Source organism: Pholcus phalangioides, unplaced genomic scaffold (genome assembly GCF_987345545.1).
Source record: "Pholcus phalangioides strain wild (caught in Gottingen) unplaced genomic scaffold, Ppha-v1.0 ptg000010l_1, whole genome shotgun sequence".
In the NCBI taxonomy this organism is placed as follows: domain Eukaryota; kingdom Metazoa; phylum Arthropoda; class Arachnida; order Araneae; family Pholcidae; genus Pholcus; species Pholcus phalangioides.
The window spans coordinates 9,087,630-9,107,574 of NW_028301603.1; the positions used below are offsets into that span (position 1 = coordinate 9,087,630).

Genomic DNA, 19,945 nt, shown 5'->3' on the forward strand with positions numbered 1-19,945 from the left:
TTATTTAAATAAATTGCATAATTAAAATTCACACAATATCAACCATTTGATATAGCCAATAGTTTTATTTTTAATTAAAACTCCAATTTTATTTATAATTGCGATGAATTTTAAGAAAATTGTTATTCGGCCTCAGAATATTTGGTATTTGCCTAAAACATCAGTCGAACATTTGACTATTTGACCAAATCACTATTTGTTGCATCCCTACTAAACAGGACATAACATGAATGACAGGCTACTTTAAAAATTCATCGGAGCTGGGCAAATGCCCAAATCAGGCAAAAAACCATTGGGCAACAATGCTTCGTGCACATCAATAATAACTATTGAAATGTTTACTTTGGTTGTCAGGGTTCCCAAACAATGTGTTTCAGACATGCATATGCCTTTCCAATAGTTTGTAACTGCTTTAGTGCTGCCAGTATATGGAGAAAACCCGGGCAGTGCCTTTTGTATTTTGCTATATAATAATTACAGATATGATAATCGAATGAGAGAATTTCATCTGGTGGAGTCATGTGAATAGTTGTTCTCCCCCCCCCCTACACATTCTATTTCCCTGCTTTGGGTAAAATAACACAAAATACATTGATGATTTGCTCCTGCAAAAATTTCCATGCTTCTTGTCAGCTTCTGGCATTTTTAAGTCAAACAAAGACATTTATATACAAGATCACATTTTTTTAATCTCTAAAATATTTTACTGCCCTCCCAAAATAGACAATTCATTACTCCTCAAATAATTTTAAACTTACAAAATGGACAGGGTGTCTGTAACTACAGTTGGTGTGTTAAAAGCAGGGCCGGACTTAGGTCGGTGTAAAGGCTGCAGCCCCACTCTGCTGCTAGATTTGGGGGTGAGCAAAATGAATTAAAAATACTTTGCTTTACATAGAAAAAAATGTATTGATTAAATGGAGCTATACGTTGGCTTCTTATCAAAGCAATATTTTAAGATTCTGTCCAGGACAGGGTACTCACAACAGGGTACCACGACAGGTACAGGGTTGACAAGCCCCTCCCAAACCTAGAGCCTGTATCTCAATTCGTGCCCTGGGGAAAACATTATTTTTTGGGGTTCTTGTACAGGTTTCTTTGAGGCGTGCCTATAATGCAAAAGGCAGCCAAATTCAATGCCCTGTAAATTTGTGGGCATGTGCCCCATTTGCTTCCGGGTGCTGGACAAGAAAAAGAGCACTGAATTCTCATTGTAATGACATACTATATTTAAAGCTACATGAGAAGGGTGTGGCACAATGCATTCTTGCAACAGCTGAAAGACTATTTAGTTGTAACTCTGGGCAGATAATCTGCTGTCTTCTATTGTGATAGACCATGTACAGATATTGTAGACATGGCACCCACATTTTACAGCACGTGCTGCAAAATGTGAGAAAATGGGTCAGATGCTTATGGTATTTCTAGCATAGGCATTGGAACCAGGGACTGAGGTTTATTTTAGCCCCCCCCCCCCCCCATGGCTCTAGAAAAATAATTTCAGAGGGCAGCATAACTGTTTTCTCACTGCACTGCAAAATATTTAAGCCTGTCCCCAGTTAAGAGCTGTCAACAGCTAACCTACCCATTAGAAACTTATGAAAATTTTAGTTACATCTCAACGAAGAAATAGGGTGAACTTTCGAAGCTCCTTAGAAGAAAATTTCAAAAACCACAATTTTGACCCTCAAATGATTCAACTTGCAAGCGATGTGTGGAACTGATCCTGTTCGAAAGTCAGATAGTGGATATAATAAAATCTCTATTATTTTACATAGGAAAATTAACTTAAAGATATTAGTTTTCCCAGCATGTGAGTAATTTTCAGAAACAAAATGATCTTGTGTATTCAGGTATTACTGTATACATCTTAAAGGGCAATAAAAAGAAATTAAATTATTACTTAATAGCTATAACTCTGTTCGGTTGTCCTTGGATCACCCAAGTGCAGTCCATGTTATCCAGATAGCGTTGAGGATTTCTTGGTGTATGTATTTTACCAGATGGGTCAGTGAGATATCCCCCGCAATCTATAATGAAATAAACACATTAACAAGAGATCAGCTTTGACAATTTTTTATTAAAAGATGGTATTTTTTTTCAGCCTGAAATATACCGAGAAATCGAATTTTTTGGATTTTATGCCAAAACAAATATTTGGAAAGAAAAGTGATTTGCTTCCTCTGAGAATTGAACCCGGGTTCCCTTGCATTCCGAGCAATTGCGTACAATACACCAGAGACACACTTTTTAATTCCTTATAACATGGAAAATAAGCTTGAAGAGCTGAGTGGAGACATTGCAACTTCCCTTAACTACAAAAATTTTTGCCCCAGGTGGCACTTTGCATTAAGATATGGTATTTATTTTATTTATTTTGGTATGAAATATACTGAGAATTTGAATTTTCTGGATGTTATGTCAAAACGAATATTTGGAAAGAAAAGTGATACATAATAATGCATGTTATCAGGAATTGAAAAGTGTATCCCTGGTGTAATGGCTAGCGCACTTGCTCGGTATGCAAGGGCACCAGGTTTGATTCCTGGAGGAGACAAATCACATTTCTTTCCAAATAATTATTTTGGCACAGCATCCAGAAAATTCAATTTCTCAAAAATAGTTTTGTTCATCATTGGCTTGTAAGAAGGCAAAATATCTTGAAGAAGCTGAAATAAAATGCATCAGGTTTTATAAGAATTTTCATCAATGTCGATCAGAGGGTTAATCATCAGCCAAAAATTGACCTTCTGAAGCTATTGAATTTAAAGAAAAAGTTGGAATTGTGTATCAATTTAAGAGGGCTTTCCATCTAAACTTGTCGTATTAAACATGCAGTTATTCATAGCATAAGTAAAGACTAACCATACTTCAAGAGAAAAAAGAATAAAATTATCAAATGATAATTACCTGTGACTTCATAATTCATAACGAATCCATGAGACACATATGATGAATCAGTTTTAAAACGGATAAGGACCTGGCCAAATACCAGCACAGGTGGAGGAGCTTGTAATCCACAGTATTTACCCCGAACATTAGCAGCAGTGGTATTTCCTTCATACACTTCAATGTAGTCAGTGTCACACGATATGTCGCCTAAAATATGGGAAAACGTTTTCATGCAGAAAATAAAATTCATTCAACTGGAAAACAAGTTAAAGCATTAACTTAGTATAGGTTGCAATGCCAAAAAAAACCAGCTCATATTGACATGCACAGCTGTTTACCAGACCAATATACAACTTATTTACAATAAAACCTTGATTTTATCTTAAACTTTTTGTTAATCGATATTCATTTACTTTGTGATGATTTTAACCTGTTATCAAGACACTGCCATGTACGTTCAAAATTCTCTTTCCCATGAAAATGAAGATAATGAGTGATAATGCCAGTCATGAAAATGAGGGCAAGAAAATGTCACAATGATGAATGTCCATGTTTCAGAAACATCAAGTCAACAGAATTTTTGGTTATTATGCAGAGGTTAACTTGAGAAAAAAGTTCAGTTGTTCAAACAGAACTTTTCTCTGAAGTTCACTGCGGCATAATATATAGGAATTCTGTTGATTTGATGTATCATTGGCCAAGAAGAAATCATAATTCATCTGCAATGCTTCAGAAATTTTTTGAAAAGCAGCAAAGACCTTGCAACTCACTGAGTATGTAAATACTGATAAAAAAAACTTAGTGATTCAATTACCCTGCACCTTTGGTTCACAGGTGTCGGCTCAGTCCCTATTTTAACAGATAACCAAGGGGTTCTACCGTTACTACTTAACATATATGCACCTCTTAAACATTCTATCATGTTGTAGTCTGTTGCAGTCTTGAAGGTCTGCCTACTCTTTGCGAAAATAATTTTTCAAATGGGAGACAGGCTCATATTCCGGACTCAAAGCTGCAAAACAGCTAAAAACAAACTTCAGTCATCAAGGTGCTACTATATGACATGTATTACAGTGGAACCTCCCATAGCGGTACTTCCAGTCAGTGGACACTTTTTTAAATTACATCAGCAGGACTCAATTTTTTGCTATCAATTAACGGATACTCCCCGTGTGGACAACATTTTCTGTCCCACAGTTGTCCTTTATCAAGAGGTTCTACTGCGTATTCTTTTACCACCTGTTCTTTAGTTATTAGCTATTTAGTTAGTATTATCTTATGGCATTTAAACATGAAAAGCAATGCTTTCTTCACTATGGTCTACTTATTTTAAATGTAGGAGTTGATAAACCATCAGATATGCTGTACCTTCATTTCTATGGCTTGATGTCAATGAAGGAACAATTATGTTACTTATAAGTTACATTTAACATGATGAAATAGCTATGAATCAATATTCCGGCAAAACTTACCTTCTGTACTGAAAGAATCAGGATCGAAAGTCAAACTTAGAAAATGTTGGGGATCTCCAACAATGTACCTACAATCCAAGTTATTAAGATATTTATCTGGATAATTGGGAGAGTATATAACACCTCTCTTATCAGTAAAATGTCCGCCACAAGCTGCAAAAGAAAGAATTGCATTTTAAAAGATGTAGCAGATGAAAACATTTTATCCTAAGTATTCAATCCAATGTGAACCAAATCTCTCGGCTATGAAATGTAAAAAAAAAATTTTTTTCCTTAATAAATATTAACTCTGTAGGGTGAGATCACATTTATATATTTGATCTCTCTTAATTAACTCTATGTGATCTCACGTAACTCAGTAACAGGCACCTAGATAAACCTTAATAAATACTGTAAGTTTTATTTTGGAGGGAAAGCGTGCATTAAATTCAAGTAATTACAATTATGACATGTGACATGAATGTCGCTCTCCACTTGTTAATAAATGATATACAGAAGACTGGATGTTGTGAAGATATTTGTTATTTCAGATGTTAATTTTTTAAGGAAGGAAAAAACTCATCTCTGCCTCTACCGGGAGTCGAACCCGGGTCCCTCGATTGCCGGCCGAGTGCTCTGACCTCTAAGCTACAGAGGAGATAGAGATTTTCCTTCGCTAGAGCGTATATGTGCCAATTACAATTAAACTGTACATGCATCTCCTACACTCCTATGAAGAATTTCTAACAAGTACAGGATGGATGGCATTGTGCGTACTTATAAGTGGCTCTGACACCATTTGTAATGTCAGAGTTATGCATGTTTTGTGTTCAAGAAGTGCTGTCATTCTTAAGTGGATACAGGCTCTACGAATTTGAGGGAGGCATGGCTACTACATCCTGGAGCAGGGCCTCTAGGCTGAAATTTTTTGTGGGCCTTCCGGTTACACATTTCATGAGCCCTTCTATAGTTAATTTAAATCATAAAAAAGCAAGAAATGATAAGAATTGTCCTGGGACCCAGGGCTAAAGCCCTGCCAGTTCCGGTCTTCTAGAATAAGTAAAACGTGAAACTGAAAATAGAATCCTATTGCAATAAAAGGTGGAAGTGAGCATGAATTACACTAGTTTACTACCTGAAGGATACCTAAACAAAACACATATTGATCTACTGAAAGAGGCAAAGAGCATCTATAGAAGAAAAATAAGAAAATAAGTCATAATTGGACGGCTTTTATAAAAAAGGAACTAAGCACCATTAAATTAAAACTGAGAAAAAGCTATTCAAAGTTATCTTCGAATCAGTTATCTCTTCAGTTTGGTAGTTGGTTCAAGTCCACACAGACTGCATTACAGCCTATATGTCCCTTGGTTCTATTTAGATAAAAAAAATCCCCCACCTCTTTTTCAATAGTTCTTTTCCTTCCCGGGGGGGGGGGGGGATGAAATCACATAATACCGGTATAATGAAGGGGAAGGTCCAACTCTGCCCTCCCACCTGTCAATGATACAATTTATTTATTGAAATGGAAATCCATGTATCAGATTAAGCTATTATTTCTGTCTTCCATATTTGAAGTGAAAGTGGCAGATGCCTGAATTTTTACATTTATGTTGGTATTGTGTTTGAGGGTTTGTTTGATTTCGTTGGAAAATATTTTTGAAATGGGGAGTTGCTCCTAAAAAAAACCACTCACATAAAACAAGACAATAAATCAAACAATGAAAGGACAAAAAATAGCAAAGACAAAATCAACAACATTGAACACATACATTAATGCCCCGAAGGGGGCCAACAGTCCTTTCTGGGGGGCCAAAGATATTAGATACTTGACATTGACATTTGCCGCAGTCGATCGATAGATCAAGTGTGAAGAAAATATTAGTGCATTCTATTTGTAGAATATAAATCTAATTCTGTGTATTTTTGCCCTAATCTACATACATTCAATACCCAACTCAAAGTTTTCATTCAGCCTCAAAACTTTTTTTGCATATTAGCGTTAAAATTTTCCCTTAATTTGAAATTTTCTTCTTTTAAGTGCAAGTTTTTGGAAATGAGAGAAATTTACAAAAAATAGCATTTAGTAATAGAATTTAGCATCTAACAATAGACAACAGATTTTAGAAATTAGCCACAGAATTTGGCATTCAGCGATAGAATTTTAAATTTAGAAAGAGATTTTAGAAATTAGAAACATAATTTGGCACTTAGCAATAGAATTTGACATTTAGCAATAGAATTTGACATTTAGCAATAGAATTTGACATTTAGCAATAGAATTTAAAAATTATTAACAGAATTTAAAAATTATTAACAGAATTTAGTATTCAGCAATAAAATCGCTGTCCTGTCCGTTTTCAAAGATAACCAATCAGTGTTTCGTATCACAGTTAATTATTCTGTGAATATATAGCTGTCAAATAGTTAAAGTGCAACACTGGATATTATTGCTAACTTCACTGTCTGTCTGTAGACATGTCTCTCATCATGTTTTCATTACACCATGTTTCTTATTTTGCTGAAAATATTGTTAATTTTTTGAACATTGCAAAATTTTAAGTGTATTTTCAAAGTTGGAAAGAAAGCAGTCTGATGGAAAGATATTTCATAGAATTCAGGTAAATATGGTAATTCATACACTGGAATTTATATTTTTACATAAACACCAGTGTTAATGCAGTGACATTGTAAACATTTATGTCTCAACACCACCTCAATAGTAAAAGATTAACTGGCACATATTTACAGTACATTGTAAATGAGCAAAAACGTGGTATATAATCATGGCAATACACTTCGAACATGCTAAGGTAATGTTTCTTAACTACTGTTCAGTGAAAAATAACAATGAACAGTGGTTGTGAATACTTCTAGGGTAAAGTTTTCAATTTGCATTGATCCAGGGACCCATTGGGCAAACACAGAGAACAAAGGGTCATTATCACACAATTGATTTTCACTAGAATTTCTGCTTCATTCTTAAACGCAAGGTGCCAAGCCCTTAGTAATTTCTCATGGGTTATTTCAATCATGAAACTGATGTAGAACAAAAGAAAAGTCATTTACTCGTTGAATATATCAGCTTGAATCCGTCTCCTTGGATCTGATCATCAGAATGGAAAGTGATTCGCATTTTTGTAGATTTACTAATGAAGTTTTCCTGTGGTCTTTGTCTGCCGCAAAGTGTCACTTTCTTGTCGCTCCACTTGTTATCATCATAGTCTTCAATCTGCAAAATAATAAATTGTTTGAATTAAAATTGAAGTAACAATTACTCAATACAGTCTAGCAGTTTTTTTTTTAATTTTAAGAGTACTCGCAAGATACAGCAAAAGAAAATATAATATAATTACACTAGAAATAATTTTAAAAAAGTGCATTGAAAAATAAAAACATATTTACCTGAATATAATCTTTATTGCACGATCGCTCCATCTCTATATCAAACCTATCAACGAATGTCAAATTAACAAGGGACCCGGGAACAACTTCAATTGTCCATACACATTCTTGATTATTCTCGTATGAACTGGGATAGTTTGGAGATATTATTACACCATCAGCCTTGTGGATCAAGCCACCACATCCTAGGTAGAAGAGCAAATAGATGCATAATTTGTTCCATGGAAACAAAATGTATAGTTTACAGGGCGTCCTGTAAGTCTAATGCAACTTTTATCTCATCAACCATTTATCATACAGGTATGGTTTCATTTCAAAAAATGCTCAAAATGTGTTCAGACACAGTAACACTGCGACAGTTTCGAGAGTGAAAATACAGTCTGTCATGGAATAAAAATATCTAAATTCTTATACCCTTTATACTTTTTTATATACTCTTGCCTTGTAACTTTCAATCAGAAAGTTGTTGCCTTGTCTCTGCTGGGGTCAACAAAAAACTTACATGTTCTGAAATATTTGCAGAGCTATTAGAATTTTTTTTTAAAAACCGATAAAATTTAGGATACAATAGCATAAACGAGGGAAAGAAGCGCTGTCCGTTAGTTTGTTGTTCTTTTCCAACTCTTCTGTTTTTTTAATTGAAATAAATCACGAGTATATATTGCATTTAGAAACGTGGAACTTCTTTTTGGTGTTAGGAAAGACCAGGTAACAACTCTCTAATTCAAAGTTGGAGGACGGGGGAACCTTATTAAAATTTAAATTTATTTCATTGCACACTGCATTTTCACTCTCAAAGCTAGTACAGAGTGAATTCCAAACACATTTTGAGCATTTTTAAAATTGAAACCATGCCTCTACCACAAACAGTTGAAGAAATAAAAGTCTCATTAGAACTTTACTGCACGCGTTGTTTATAAAATATTCTTTAATCCTTCCAAAACAGAGACAAACTATTTTGCTACTGAAAAAAAAATTACCTGTAACAAAACTAATCTTTCCTTAAATAAGATTAATGGCAAAAAAATGCCATCATGAAAAATATTATTTTTATAGTTCATTACAACTAGAGAAAAAAAACAATAACTAATAAATACAGCAGAACTTGGTTAATTCAAATTTTGAATAATTCTAACTTTTACAAACTCCCCTTGAGTTTTCTATCTAATTTAATGTTAATACTTCTCGTTTAATTCAATTTTTTTGGACAATTCAAAGTTGGGAGGAAAAAAAACATGATTTTTGTACGAGCAAGTTTAGTTTGGAAAAATTCTACAAGAGGTCAGACTTTGTCTTGATCACGTTATTACAGAAAATTTTCCAAAACAAAAGTTTTGAATTCTGTTTTTCTCTACTCTGTCAAGGTGAAAAAGTCGTGGGACACTTTTTCACTTGTGATTTCTCTCTCTATTCTGCATGGAAAGACTGACATGGAATTATATTCTGCTCGGGGGCAATGCAGAACCTGCCTTGGGGGGGGGGGGGAGAAATGGAACTTTTTCTTAATTGATTTTTAAAAAAAATTGTTTTCGAAAAAAAAATTTTGTGCATTTTTTTTATTGAGTCTATGAGTGCCCCCCCCCCCCACCCCTAGGGAGAATCTCTTGATTCCAAAAGTTAGCACGTCTGCATGCCCAACAAGCCCTTTTATTCCTTAGGATTTCATTACACTGCTTAACACTGATATTGCTCCCAAAGATATTTCAGTGATTTCAAGGTGATTATGAGGGCGCCTATTATGAATCTGGCATTGGTTTTGTCAGATTTGGCTCTAGTTTGAGATAAAGTGAAAATTAAATACATAAGCATCATAAAAATCACATTGATACTGTGTGAAATGTAAATCACTGCCAAATATATTCCAGTGATTTTGGGGTGCTCATTCTGGAATCAGGACTTGATTAATAAAAGAAAAATCAGGTGCCAGCCAAATTTCTTAGGAGCAAAAAAAAAAAAAAAAAAAATTCCTAAAAAAAAAAAAAGACCCAAAATAATTTTTCCTCAACCTCATAGACATAAATGTAGATTTTGAAAATTTTGTGATGCCAATTTAGTAAGTAATCAGACATATGGAAAATTTTAGGTGTCAGTACCAATTCTTTAGTCACCATGGTGACCAGGCACCTTGGATTTATCAAACCCTGATATACAAGTAAATATTGGTGAAAATCTTTTCCAGTCGAATTTCTTGGTAACCCACATAGCCCCTAGCTCTCATACTATTCAGCAGGAACGAGGTTTATGGATTAAAGATAATGATGTGTAAGCTTTAAAAGAGAAATTCACAAATGTGATCTCTCCTTATGATTTTATTACTGCAAGTTAAGTTCAATAGTAACTAACATATAGAACAGGCTCCAACAGCAGAGTGGGCAAAAAATGTACAAAAAAAGTGTCTGATATTTTCCCATATCAGAGTGGTATGGATGATTCTTATTTTTGGATGAACTTCATAGGAAAATTGCTTGAAATTTTCTAGGATCACCAAGAAAAAGAAATTCTCACCCTGTGGAACTTCAGAAGTTGTGATCTTGAAACCAGGAGCAGTTCCATACTCATCAGAATGAAATACTACAGAGATGTAATAAGTATCTATAGTAATAGGTGCTGGTTTCTGTCTGCCACAGAATCTTCCGATCGGAGCAATGGAATGTAAAGAAACACCATTTCTTACTAGAATATAGTCTTTTGTACAGTCTTCTTCCAGCTGCATGTCTGTCACTATAATCTGATTATGGAGCCACAAAATACACATTACTATGAAATAGACTAACTAAAATAGACTTTTTCATCTTAAATACTACAAGCAAGTAAACAAAAACTCTTTAATTACTAATAGTGTGGTTGAAATTTGATTTTTTTTTCCACCACTGTTACTATATTTGTCAATAAGCCAGCATGCCGTAAAAATCAGGGGAACACCAGCTTTTTGAATGTTGGTGTCTGGGTCCATTCCCGGCATGCCAAGAAAAGTGAGGTTAAATAAGGATCACATGATACATTCAGCCTTATCTCAATCTGTATTAAATACCGAATAAATAAGTGAAGAATAAAATGATAGTTTTTGCTGAAACAAATGAGTTTTGTTCAAGAATTTGATAAGAGCAATTTAAATTAACTAATCAATATATATTTTTTACTATCTCTCTATTTATTTATTGTTCTAACAGAGGCAGCTAGTGAAAGAGACACAAAGACGAGCACCTCCTTAAAAACTTCAAGACATTAATTCAAGTCCTTTCTATTTCTTTCATTAAAAAAAGTCAGATTTAAATCACAAAATTTAAACATTTTATTTTTCCTTTATATAACTTCAACGATATTGAAGTAAAAGTAACCTGGTATGGCATGCATGTTATTGGTGTGTGGTAAAGTTCGTGATTAAAAGAATAGAAGTTATTTGAGCTACATGTAGATTTTAACTTAATCCCTAGATACAGTGCAAAAAGAAAACTACTATGTTTCCAGATTTTGTGCATGGAAAAATTGCAGAAAAATATAGGGAGCTAAACTGCACTATGCATTGTTACCAATGCATTACAATGTGGTATTAAGGTTCCCCTGAATAAAGATCTGAAATTATTTTTGTATAAAGCCTTGAATTCTATGCCCTAAATGCCGATTCAAAATAACAATAGTTGTTGTACCAAAAGAAATATCATTGGGCTTTAGACTTTTTTTACTTTCATATAAAAATTTCTCGAGTTTGCTTATTTTTTTTACCAAAAGTTATTAGATCTGTAAAAGAATAAAAATGTGTAAATTATTGTGCAACATCATGAGAGTTGGAAATGCATTATAAAATGCATGTATCAATTGTACAAGAAACTGTCTTGTCAATAGAATGATTTTCATTTAGTTGATGCTGAATGGTCCTTTGGTTGGGCATCAAGTGAATTAAGATACCTGCATCATATGTGTTATACTGAGTTGCCATCAGGCATTCATTTTGATGGTGGAGGTGGGGGGTGCACCTATGAATAAAATCACTTTTCTCTGCAAGAAAAATGTTAATCCATGAAGTTAACTAGGGATCAATGATCATTCATGTTACATAAACACAGATTTTTGGTGATCATATTTTTTGCTTTATGGGCATCTTTTTATCAGCCACCTCGTTGGGCATTTTGCCTGTTGTGGCGTTGTATTTGTATTTGTTTGTTTATAGTTTATTCATTAATGCTGAATTAAATTTGAGAGATTATGAGAAAAAAAAACAAGTAGGTGAAATGAAAATATGCATTCTTAATGATTACACTGCACATTAAAATACATCTGTTAGAAGAAAACCTCAACCTTTTTGCACAGAGTTTGAATTGTAAGATATGTCATTGGTGGCGGTTTCAATTCACAGTTAGATGCATGCACCAAATGCTGTGAAACAGTATGCTTGATACATAATAACATGAGTAGGACCTCTTTTCTGTAAATTTATGGAATTTTTGGAAAGATTAATATTTATATATATTGTTTAAAAAACTACTTAAATAGTAATTTTCATTTCACATTTTATAAAAATATAGAGCTGCTGTTATGTTTACTGATAACATGAATTAGAAGAGTGATATAAAAAATGGTTACCTGCAATTTATTGCCTGGCGATGATCTCAGAGTCCAATGGCAATACATATTAGGTGGATACGAGTTTGGATAACCAGGTGATGTTATAATAGCATTTGATGCATCCATTACGCCCCCACAATCTAAAAGAATTGAATGGTACGATATGATATAAAATAATCTTTTTTGAATATAATTAGGTTCACACTTCTGAAACGTAAATAACAATACAGTGGTACAAGAACCAATTGCGATTTTGTTTCCTAAAAGTCAGCATTTAATACTGTTAAAAATATGATCATTGGTATGAAACTTGATACCGTTTCCATAAACATTCAATTGGCATTCTATTAATTCATTACAACCATTCTATTTGGAAAAAATAGACTGATCATTTTATCATGCGCTTTAATATTGAAGACTTTATCACCATTAAACTTATGACTCTGGCATACATAATAGCAGGGGTGCACAAAAAGCATCCAAATGGTTCCATTCAGCCTGAGAAACTTGTTCCGATAGAAAACTATCAATACACAGCACGATAAATATCTAGGCTGACCCCTTTTTTTGTTTTTGTTTCTCTTCTCATTCTCAAATGCACACATATTCTTAAACACCTATATCTTGAACTTCATTCACATTTGTTGATTTTTACATCTACTAGGGGCTCATATATAGGCTAAGTTGATTTATGATCACCTTTTATATATATATATTCATAAACAGCGTTATTTTTTATTTTTATTTTTTGTCGATTACGCAGATTTTGTTCATAAGATCAAACTCTAAGGTTTTTCTTCTTAATGTAATGATTTTTACGTAAATTAAGATAATTTATATTGCTTTTAATACTCGTGCTAGTAAGTATTGCTGATTGAAGAATGTATAAGCAAGTATAGATAAATGGAAATGTGATTTAGAATAAATTATGCCTGTCCAAGAAGTAAAGAGATGATTACCGTTCACGCTGTAAGTAGCATGTATTCCAGTAAAAGGTCTATCCGAAAACACATAGAGTAAAATCGATGTAATTTGATATGGACTCGTTACGATAGGTTTTCTCTCTGTCATATTCCCACAGAATCTTGCAATGTACAGTGATCCAGGATAGTAGTTCTGAGCTGAAAAATAAATCAAAGTAAATGATTAACCCTTTGCTGTCCTATGTCGAGGCAGAATCAACGCCAGGAAAAAATGTTACTTCATTCTCATAACAGTCCCTTTCGATTACAGGAGGGGCTGTAATACAGGAAAAGCTGTATAACTTCAGCTTCTTAGAAGAACTCGTAAATCATTTATAAAAAATGCAAAAGCTAACATACTGGGGATTTCCAAAAGTCATGATTGCACTATAAAGCACACGACAAGTACCAAATGAAGTACCAAAAAACCTCTGGATTGAAAATGGTTGATAATGCCATAAATGCAAGTCAAACCTCATAATATTTTCAGTGTAATTTTTTATAAAGTTTACAATTTCAAAAATATAATTTAAATAAATTTCAAAAAAATTCATAATTTTTGTTTTTCTTGTGTTGGAACATTGGAGAAAAATCTAGGCTAAGAAACTCTGCAAAAGAGTATGAAAGATACAGTAAAAATCTATTCTACTGTGTAAACATAATTGCTAGTATCTTTCAGACAATGAGAAATAATAATTTTTAGTTAAAAAAATCATCTGGTTTAATAAACAGCTGTCTGCATACACGAATTGAATCCAGGTCCTCACGATGACAGCAGCAGCACATACAACCACTATATTATTTTTGTAAAAGCTTACATAGAATCATTGCATATAGACACTGATACAATTTTTAACACACACAAGTTCCCTAACTCTTTAATCACCATTGACAAGATATCTCACCACCAAGCCTCTTATTTTAGAATTGACAAGGCCAGATAGTTTGTAAGGCTGACTTTTCAATTACAACTTTTCCCTGTAACCCCCCCCCCCCCCAGTTTGCACCTGCTGAAAATTGGAAAAAAATTACTTCATTAAAAGAGATACAAAATTTTAAAAGGTGGTTTAGTGATTTCTGCTGTGCCGCTTTTTTACGGGCTTAAATGGGATATAAATTCTATTTCTAAGTAAGGTGTTTCAAACAAAAAGTCTTTTGAGAAAATCATAGTTACTTATCACAGATTGTATTAAGTTCCAGGAATAATTTGATTTTTTGACTCAATTATAAGTAAGGGAAACTGTTATACCTTGAGCATAGTAAACCTTCAAACCCTTGAAATAGTAGTATTGCATTCTAGCTGATGTTTTTTTGGAGTGCAAGACATTGAAACTAGATTAACCTTACAACTAAACTCTTGTTTTCATGTCTTTTTGTGACCTCTGTTAGATCATTCGGTTGACAATTTTAATAGCATTGTTACTTTTTTGCAAATAAATCAATCATATTCGTGCCATTATTCATATATTTTTCATTTAAATACAGTGAAACCTGCATGAAACAGAGCCTCCAAAGACAGTAATTATTTTCTGTTCCATAAAGGTTTCCGTTTTATAAAGGTGGACACAAAAATTTATATATGTAGTGATTTATTTCTGCCATTTTGCAAAACTTACATTTTGAGAACATAACCCTAACTACTATCAACGAGTATCAAGCAGATACATGCATATTATTACATTGAATTTTTTTATCTTTGCTGTTTCAAATTACTATACATTTGAAAATTTTATATTTAATATGTGCTAATAGGTAAACTTCAAGATAGAACGTTCTTCTGAATAGCAACAGAATGAACTACTTCTTTTGACTGGTATGTCAAAAATTAAAAATTTTTAATATTAAAATAAAATTTGAGAAATTGTGTACTTTTTAAAACATAGTGACAGTAAGATTAACTAATATCGTTTTTGAAAGAAAAAAGGTTATATATTTCTGTAACACTTAAATTTTGCTCTTCCTCTTGCCCCTATAACCTCTATTTTTGTGTTAAAATCCAAGACATGCTTTTTGCAGTTGCTTGCCATCTCTACACTGAATGAAATATACATGTATTGAAAAATAGAGTAACTAAATTATGAACAATAATTGTCACCCTTGCCTATTTCTCTCCCAAACAAGTTTAAATGAAAATTATCAACATTTTACCAGGAAACAGGAGTGTTTTCTAACAAAAGCCACTATTTCAATTGTAGCTGAAATGCCACATGGACTTTCACTAAATTTTGAATAGTAAATAGGCTTCTACCTAAGCCCAACCCCTTACAAGCAGAACCAGTTCAGATAGGCAATAAGCATTCATTGTGTTTCTAAGAAGTAAAAGTTTCCCAACAAAGGTTGATCAGTAGGACTTAACTTCCTTCCATCACAAGGACAAAAGCTTGCACTTGACCAAAAATTCATTCTGTTTCTGCCAGTTTTTCAATCTAAAAATGACTAAATGTGCCTCCCGTTTCCATGTTACACAGTTTTCATCATAGAGGTTTCTTGTGATTGAAAAAGCATTAGTTATTCACTAGACTATTTTTCTGTTCCATTCAAGACTGGTTTCCATCTCATACAAGTTTCACTGTATATAATTTATATTGAAAATAATCACTATGCATTGCTTTTAGTAATATTTGTTATATTAAGAAAAAAAAGCAATTGAAATTTTATAGATGTTTTCTTACAGTATACAGATGCTCAAAATTGATTTAACAAAATTTTAAGACTACAAAGTTATCTTGTAAAAACTGACTGAGTGAAAGAAATGGAATAATAATGCTCCAAGGCATAACAATCTTCCTACGTCATGTATTCATATAAATAGTGTACACATACTTACACGATTTGAAAAAAAGAAAAGCATCGGCACAATAATTGGCATCGTGTCCAGGAATATCGAGAACATCAAACTTAAACACCACAGTCTGATTCTGTGATTCCGTATCAATTACCCATCGGCATTCTATCTCAGAATTGTTGGAAACTGTGAAATTCGGAGTAGATAGAATACCGCTCGGAAGTGGCAAAGTCCCACCACACTCTGTGGAAAAAAGATTAACGAACAATATAAGCATTGCTCAAAAAACTCATGCATTACTATGATATTCAAATCTTGTCATTCAAACGTTTAGTTAAGCCTGACAGAGGAAAAAAAATTTGTTATAAATTATAAATAATCGTTTAAGAGAATTTTATGTATATAAAAAAGAAAATATTCAATATTATTAATTGGACTATGCCGTATATTGCTTAGCACACCCATGCTTATTCTCATACACCAATCAATGATTGCACAAGGTGATTTTCTTGCTAGAGGCCTGTACAACTCCTGGCAGATGCCTGATCAAGATTGCAGTGATGCGATGCATGTCATCAAATGTGAGAGTAACAAGACTGATCATGGATAATTTGCCACTACACCTGCATTTCTGTATTTCATTGTTGCGTAATGATCGTTTATTTAGTTTGCAATTCGTGCAAGCTATGCTGAAAATTCATATACACATGTTATCTTGCAAGTAAAATTGTTACTGTGTGGAGCTCCTGGCTGTAGTGACAAATCAGCCATGATTGGTCTTTTTCATATGAATTTTCAATGACCACTCAAATGTCGATTTTGCATCTCACAGATGTGACCTTAGTAATTCTTCAGTAATAACCTGCTGTAATTCTGCCTTTGTCACAGGTGACTTGCAGGTGCCTATATGTGGTAATCCAGACCTGATATGAACATGCAACCTTTGAACAAAGCCGTAATTAGAGGGGGGAGGGGCAAAGGAGATAAATTTAAAAAAAAAAAACAAATATTATAAAATCATAAAATTTTATAGTGGCCGAGTATGGCAAAATCATGTTTGTCCCTTCCCTCCTCCTTAAAATCCTCAGTAACAAACAGTCCTGCTTAAAAATAACGTTCCAATCACCAGGGCAGGAAGAGCTGTGTGGAGCTCTTGGCTGTAGTGACAAATCAGCCATGATTGATCTTTTTCATGTGAATTTTTCAATGACCACTCAAATGTTGATTTCGTATCTCCCAGATGAATACAGGGCCCTAAAATTGTTGGCTATAAAAATTTATGTTATCAAGATAATGGTGCAAAAAAATATAAACATGCACATGAATGCCAAATAGCATTCAGTTTCCTCTCTCCAACAGTACAGTAGACTTGTAGACTCCATTAGACGGTAGACTCCATTGCACATTTCTACATTTCTGTTATTGCGATTCAACAGTCGCACGAGTGGCAGCATAAATAGTCAAACATATATTGCTTGTGGGTTTCCATCCATTAAAACACTAGCAAAAAAGTTTTGGCTAGATGGGTATCAAATACCTGCTTATTCGGAGACTATCAAAGGGCACAATGTACAAAAATAAACCCTGAAATTAGGCAACTCACAGTCACTATATTCTGAACAATTCAATCCATCAACACGCAACTTTCTTGCATTTTAGAAATGCATTCCAGAATGTGAAGTGTGCTTGGATGGAGACAAATCCTGTGAAACACCTATTGGTGTTAACAACTCTGTAGACAATTTAAAATGTTCCCGAAAAACCATTGCTACGCTGAGCTTTGCTCCCTTAAATTTCAGTATTACAATAAAAAAATTAATTGTGAAGACATAATTGCCTTTGTTTTACTCACCACTCTCTGTTTCTGTGGAGTAAGTCAGGGAAAACCCTTGTCCAGCAGCGAGGCCATCAGTGTGAAACTTGATAAATATGGAACCAGATCCAACATTCATTGGTGCAGGCAAATCCTTACCACAGAACTCCATCCATCTGTATCGTAAATGTGAAATCTGGAAGGTAGAAAAAATACTAGTCAAATTCATGAAAACATTGATTTTTATAGAACTCTGACAATACATGATTTTGTATGCACAGTTTGATACATTAAAAATGAAAGATACTCTTCATTCATATCGATGGAGGGAAGGCTAAAATGTGCGGCAATATAAATCAGCGATGAACATGAATTTGTTTTTTTATTAAATTTGATTTTATCTGATGTTCATCTCATAATTTTTGTTGCACCATAGTCATTATATAAATATGAAGGTAAATCAGATTACGGCCACTGCATGGCTTTTCTTTCGTGTCTCTCCCTGCGAGATTTGTGTGCACTTGTATAGGGACTTTCTCCAATAACAATATTGTGCTGTCTTTTTAATGTTATCTTTTCCACAAGTGGAAGTTATACATCTTTATCAGAAAACCTTCTAAAACGACTGAACAAGTACTGGATTCACAAAATATCGCTCATATGTCCTCTGGTACAGTAAGTTTTTGTCTAACAAACCTCTCCTATGCTTGATATGAAAATCTGATCTGCAAAGACATTCTAGAGACCTTTTCTTTTCAAACTGAGTGCAACTCAGGTCTATCACAATGGGTAATTAACTACCTAGTGAGTTCTGCCGGAAGTGTAAATGTTAAAAATTTAATCTAGACAGATGAGGATACTTTGTTGGCTTGAAAAAATTTCTTTCGCCAAATGGAAAATGCTGAAAGAGCTAAAGTGCCAAGGTTAATTATTAGCAATAGAACAAAACCCGCCAATTTGACTGAATCCATGCTTACGGAATCATTGCTCAAAACAGGGAAGACCCTCTGAAGTTAAGGACCCTTAGTCAAGCTAAGTCTGACTCGAATAACAAATGATTTATAGACATAGAAATAAAATGGAAAACCCCATGTCTATAAATCTGCAGAAAATGAATTGTATCTGAATATTCAAAGTAATAAATTGAAGATACAGATCAAAAATACTGAAATATGTGAGAATTATGATGTAAATTTATGATCCCAAGTGATTGTTCAAATGAAATAACTGCATTCTTATGAAATCGAAAATATGGTATTATTTTCTGCATGTTGGAATAGATTACACAAAATCTGAATTAAAAATCGTCTCTCCTTGACAAATACAATTTAACCAAATTATATTCACTAATCAAAAGGATGCTCACACTCAAGCTGCTCATGCATACACCAGTGACTTCGTCCTTTGGTAAATTAAACTCATTAAACACCAAGGTAACCACTCGACCTTCTTTTGGCACAACCAGCCATACGCAGCGTCTAACAGATCCTAATGCTTCTGGGTAGTTTGGTGAAGTTATCACACCTGATGGGGAGCTGCGCTCACCACCACATGCTAGAATCAAAAATTAGAATCCGTATAAGGAAAAACAAAACATTGGAAACCACTAAGCATAAAATTAAAAATATATACAACTACTGCTACAGAATTTAAAAAAAATCACTACCAATGTAAAAACAAAAAAACTAACCACTAACTTGTGTCTTGAAAGACAGACTAAAACCTTTTCCAGTATATGCACTATCTGACTTGAATCTAACATATGCTTGGCTACCAGCGATTTCCAAATTCCTTGTATTCCTAAGAGTTTTTCCACCACAGTATATACCTCTAGACTCTCCTGCATACAGAGGAACAAAGAAAAGTAAAAAGTAAAACTTAAATAAAACTGAAAACATGAAAACATAATTATAAGTACAATTGAAGAATAGCAAACATACTATATGAGGTTGCGAGAGTAGCAACACCAAAACCACATTGCCCCTCATCCCATTCTTTTTTCAATGCTATATCTGCTTTCTTTATACGCCGGTGTTCAAAATTGAGAGGATTTTCACTATCGGTCGATTACCTC

The 19,945-nt window shown here is 33.7% G+C and overlaps 1 protein-coding gene across 1 annotated transcript in view; it reads right to left on the reverse strand.

Annotated features, from left to right (window-relative positions):
• The window catches only part of LOC149080855 (cubilin-like), a 159,574-nt gene that overhangs the window by 32,784 nt on the left and 106,845 nt on the right, over positions 1-19,945 (reverse strand). The window contains exons 48-59 of the mRNA XM_089237523.1: positions 19,562-19,711; positions 19,238-19,425; positions 17,911-18,067; positions 16,101-16,301; positions 13,271-13,432; positions 12,330-12,451; positions 10,254-10,476; positions 7,749-7,933; positions 7,413-7,575; positions 4,365-4,517; positions 2,911-3,099; positions 1,904-2,030 (exon numbers count right to left, since the gene is read on the reverse strand). Coding sequence (XP_089093649.1) covers positions 1,904-2,030; positions 2,911-3,099; positions 4,365-4,517; positions 7,413-7,575; positions 7,749-7,933; positions 10,254-10,476; positions 12,330-12,451; positions 13,271-13,432; positions 16,101-16,301; positions 17,911-18,067; positions 19,238-19,425; positions 19,562-19,711 — 2,020 coding nt within the window. The remainder of the gene's footprint in view (positions 1-1,903; positions 2,031-2,910; positions 3,100-4,364; positions 4,518-7,412; positions 7,576-7,748; positions 7,934-10,253; positions 10,477-12,329; positions 12,452-13,270; positions 13,433-16,100; positions 16,302-17,910; positions 18,068-19,237; positions 19,426-19,561; positions 19,712-19,945) is intronic.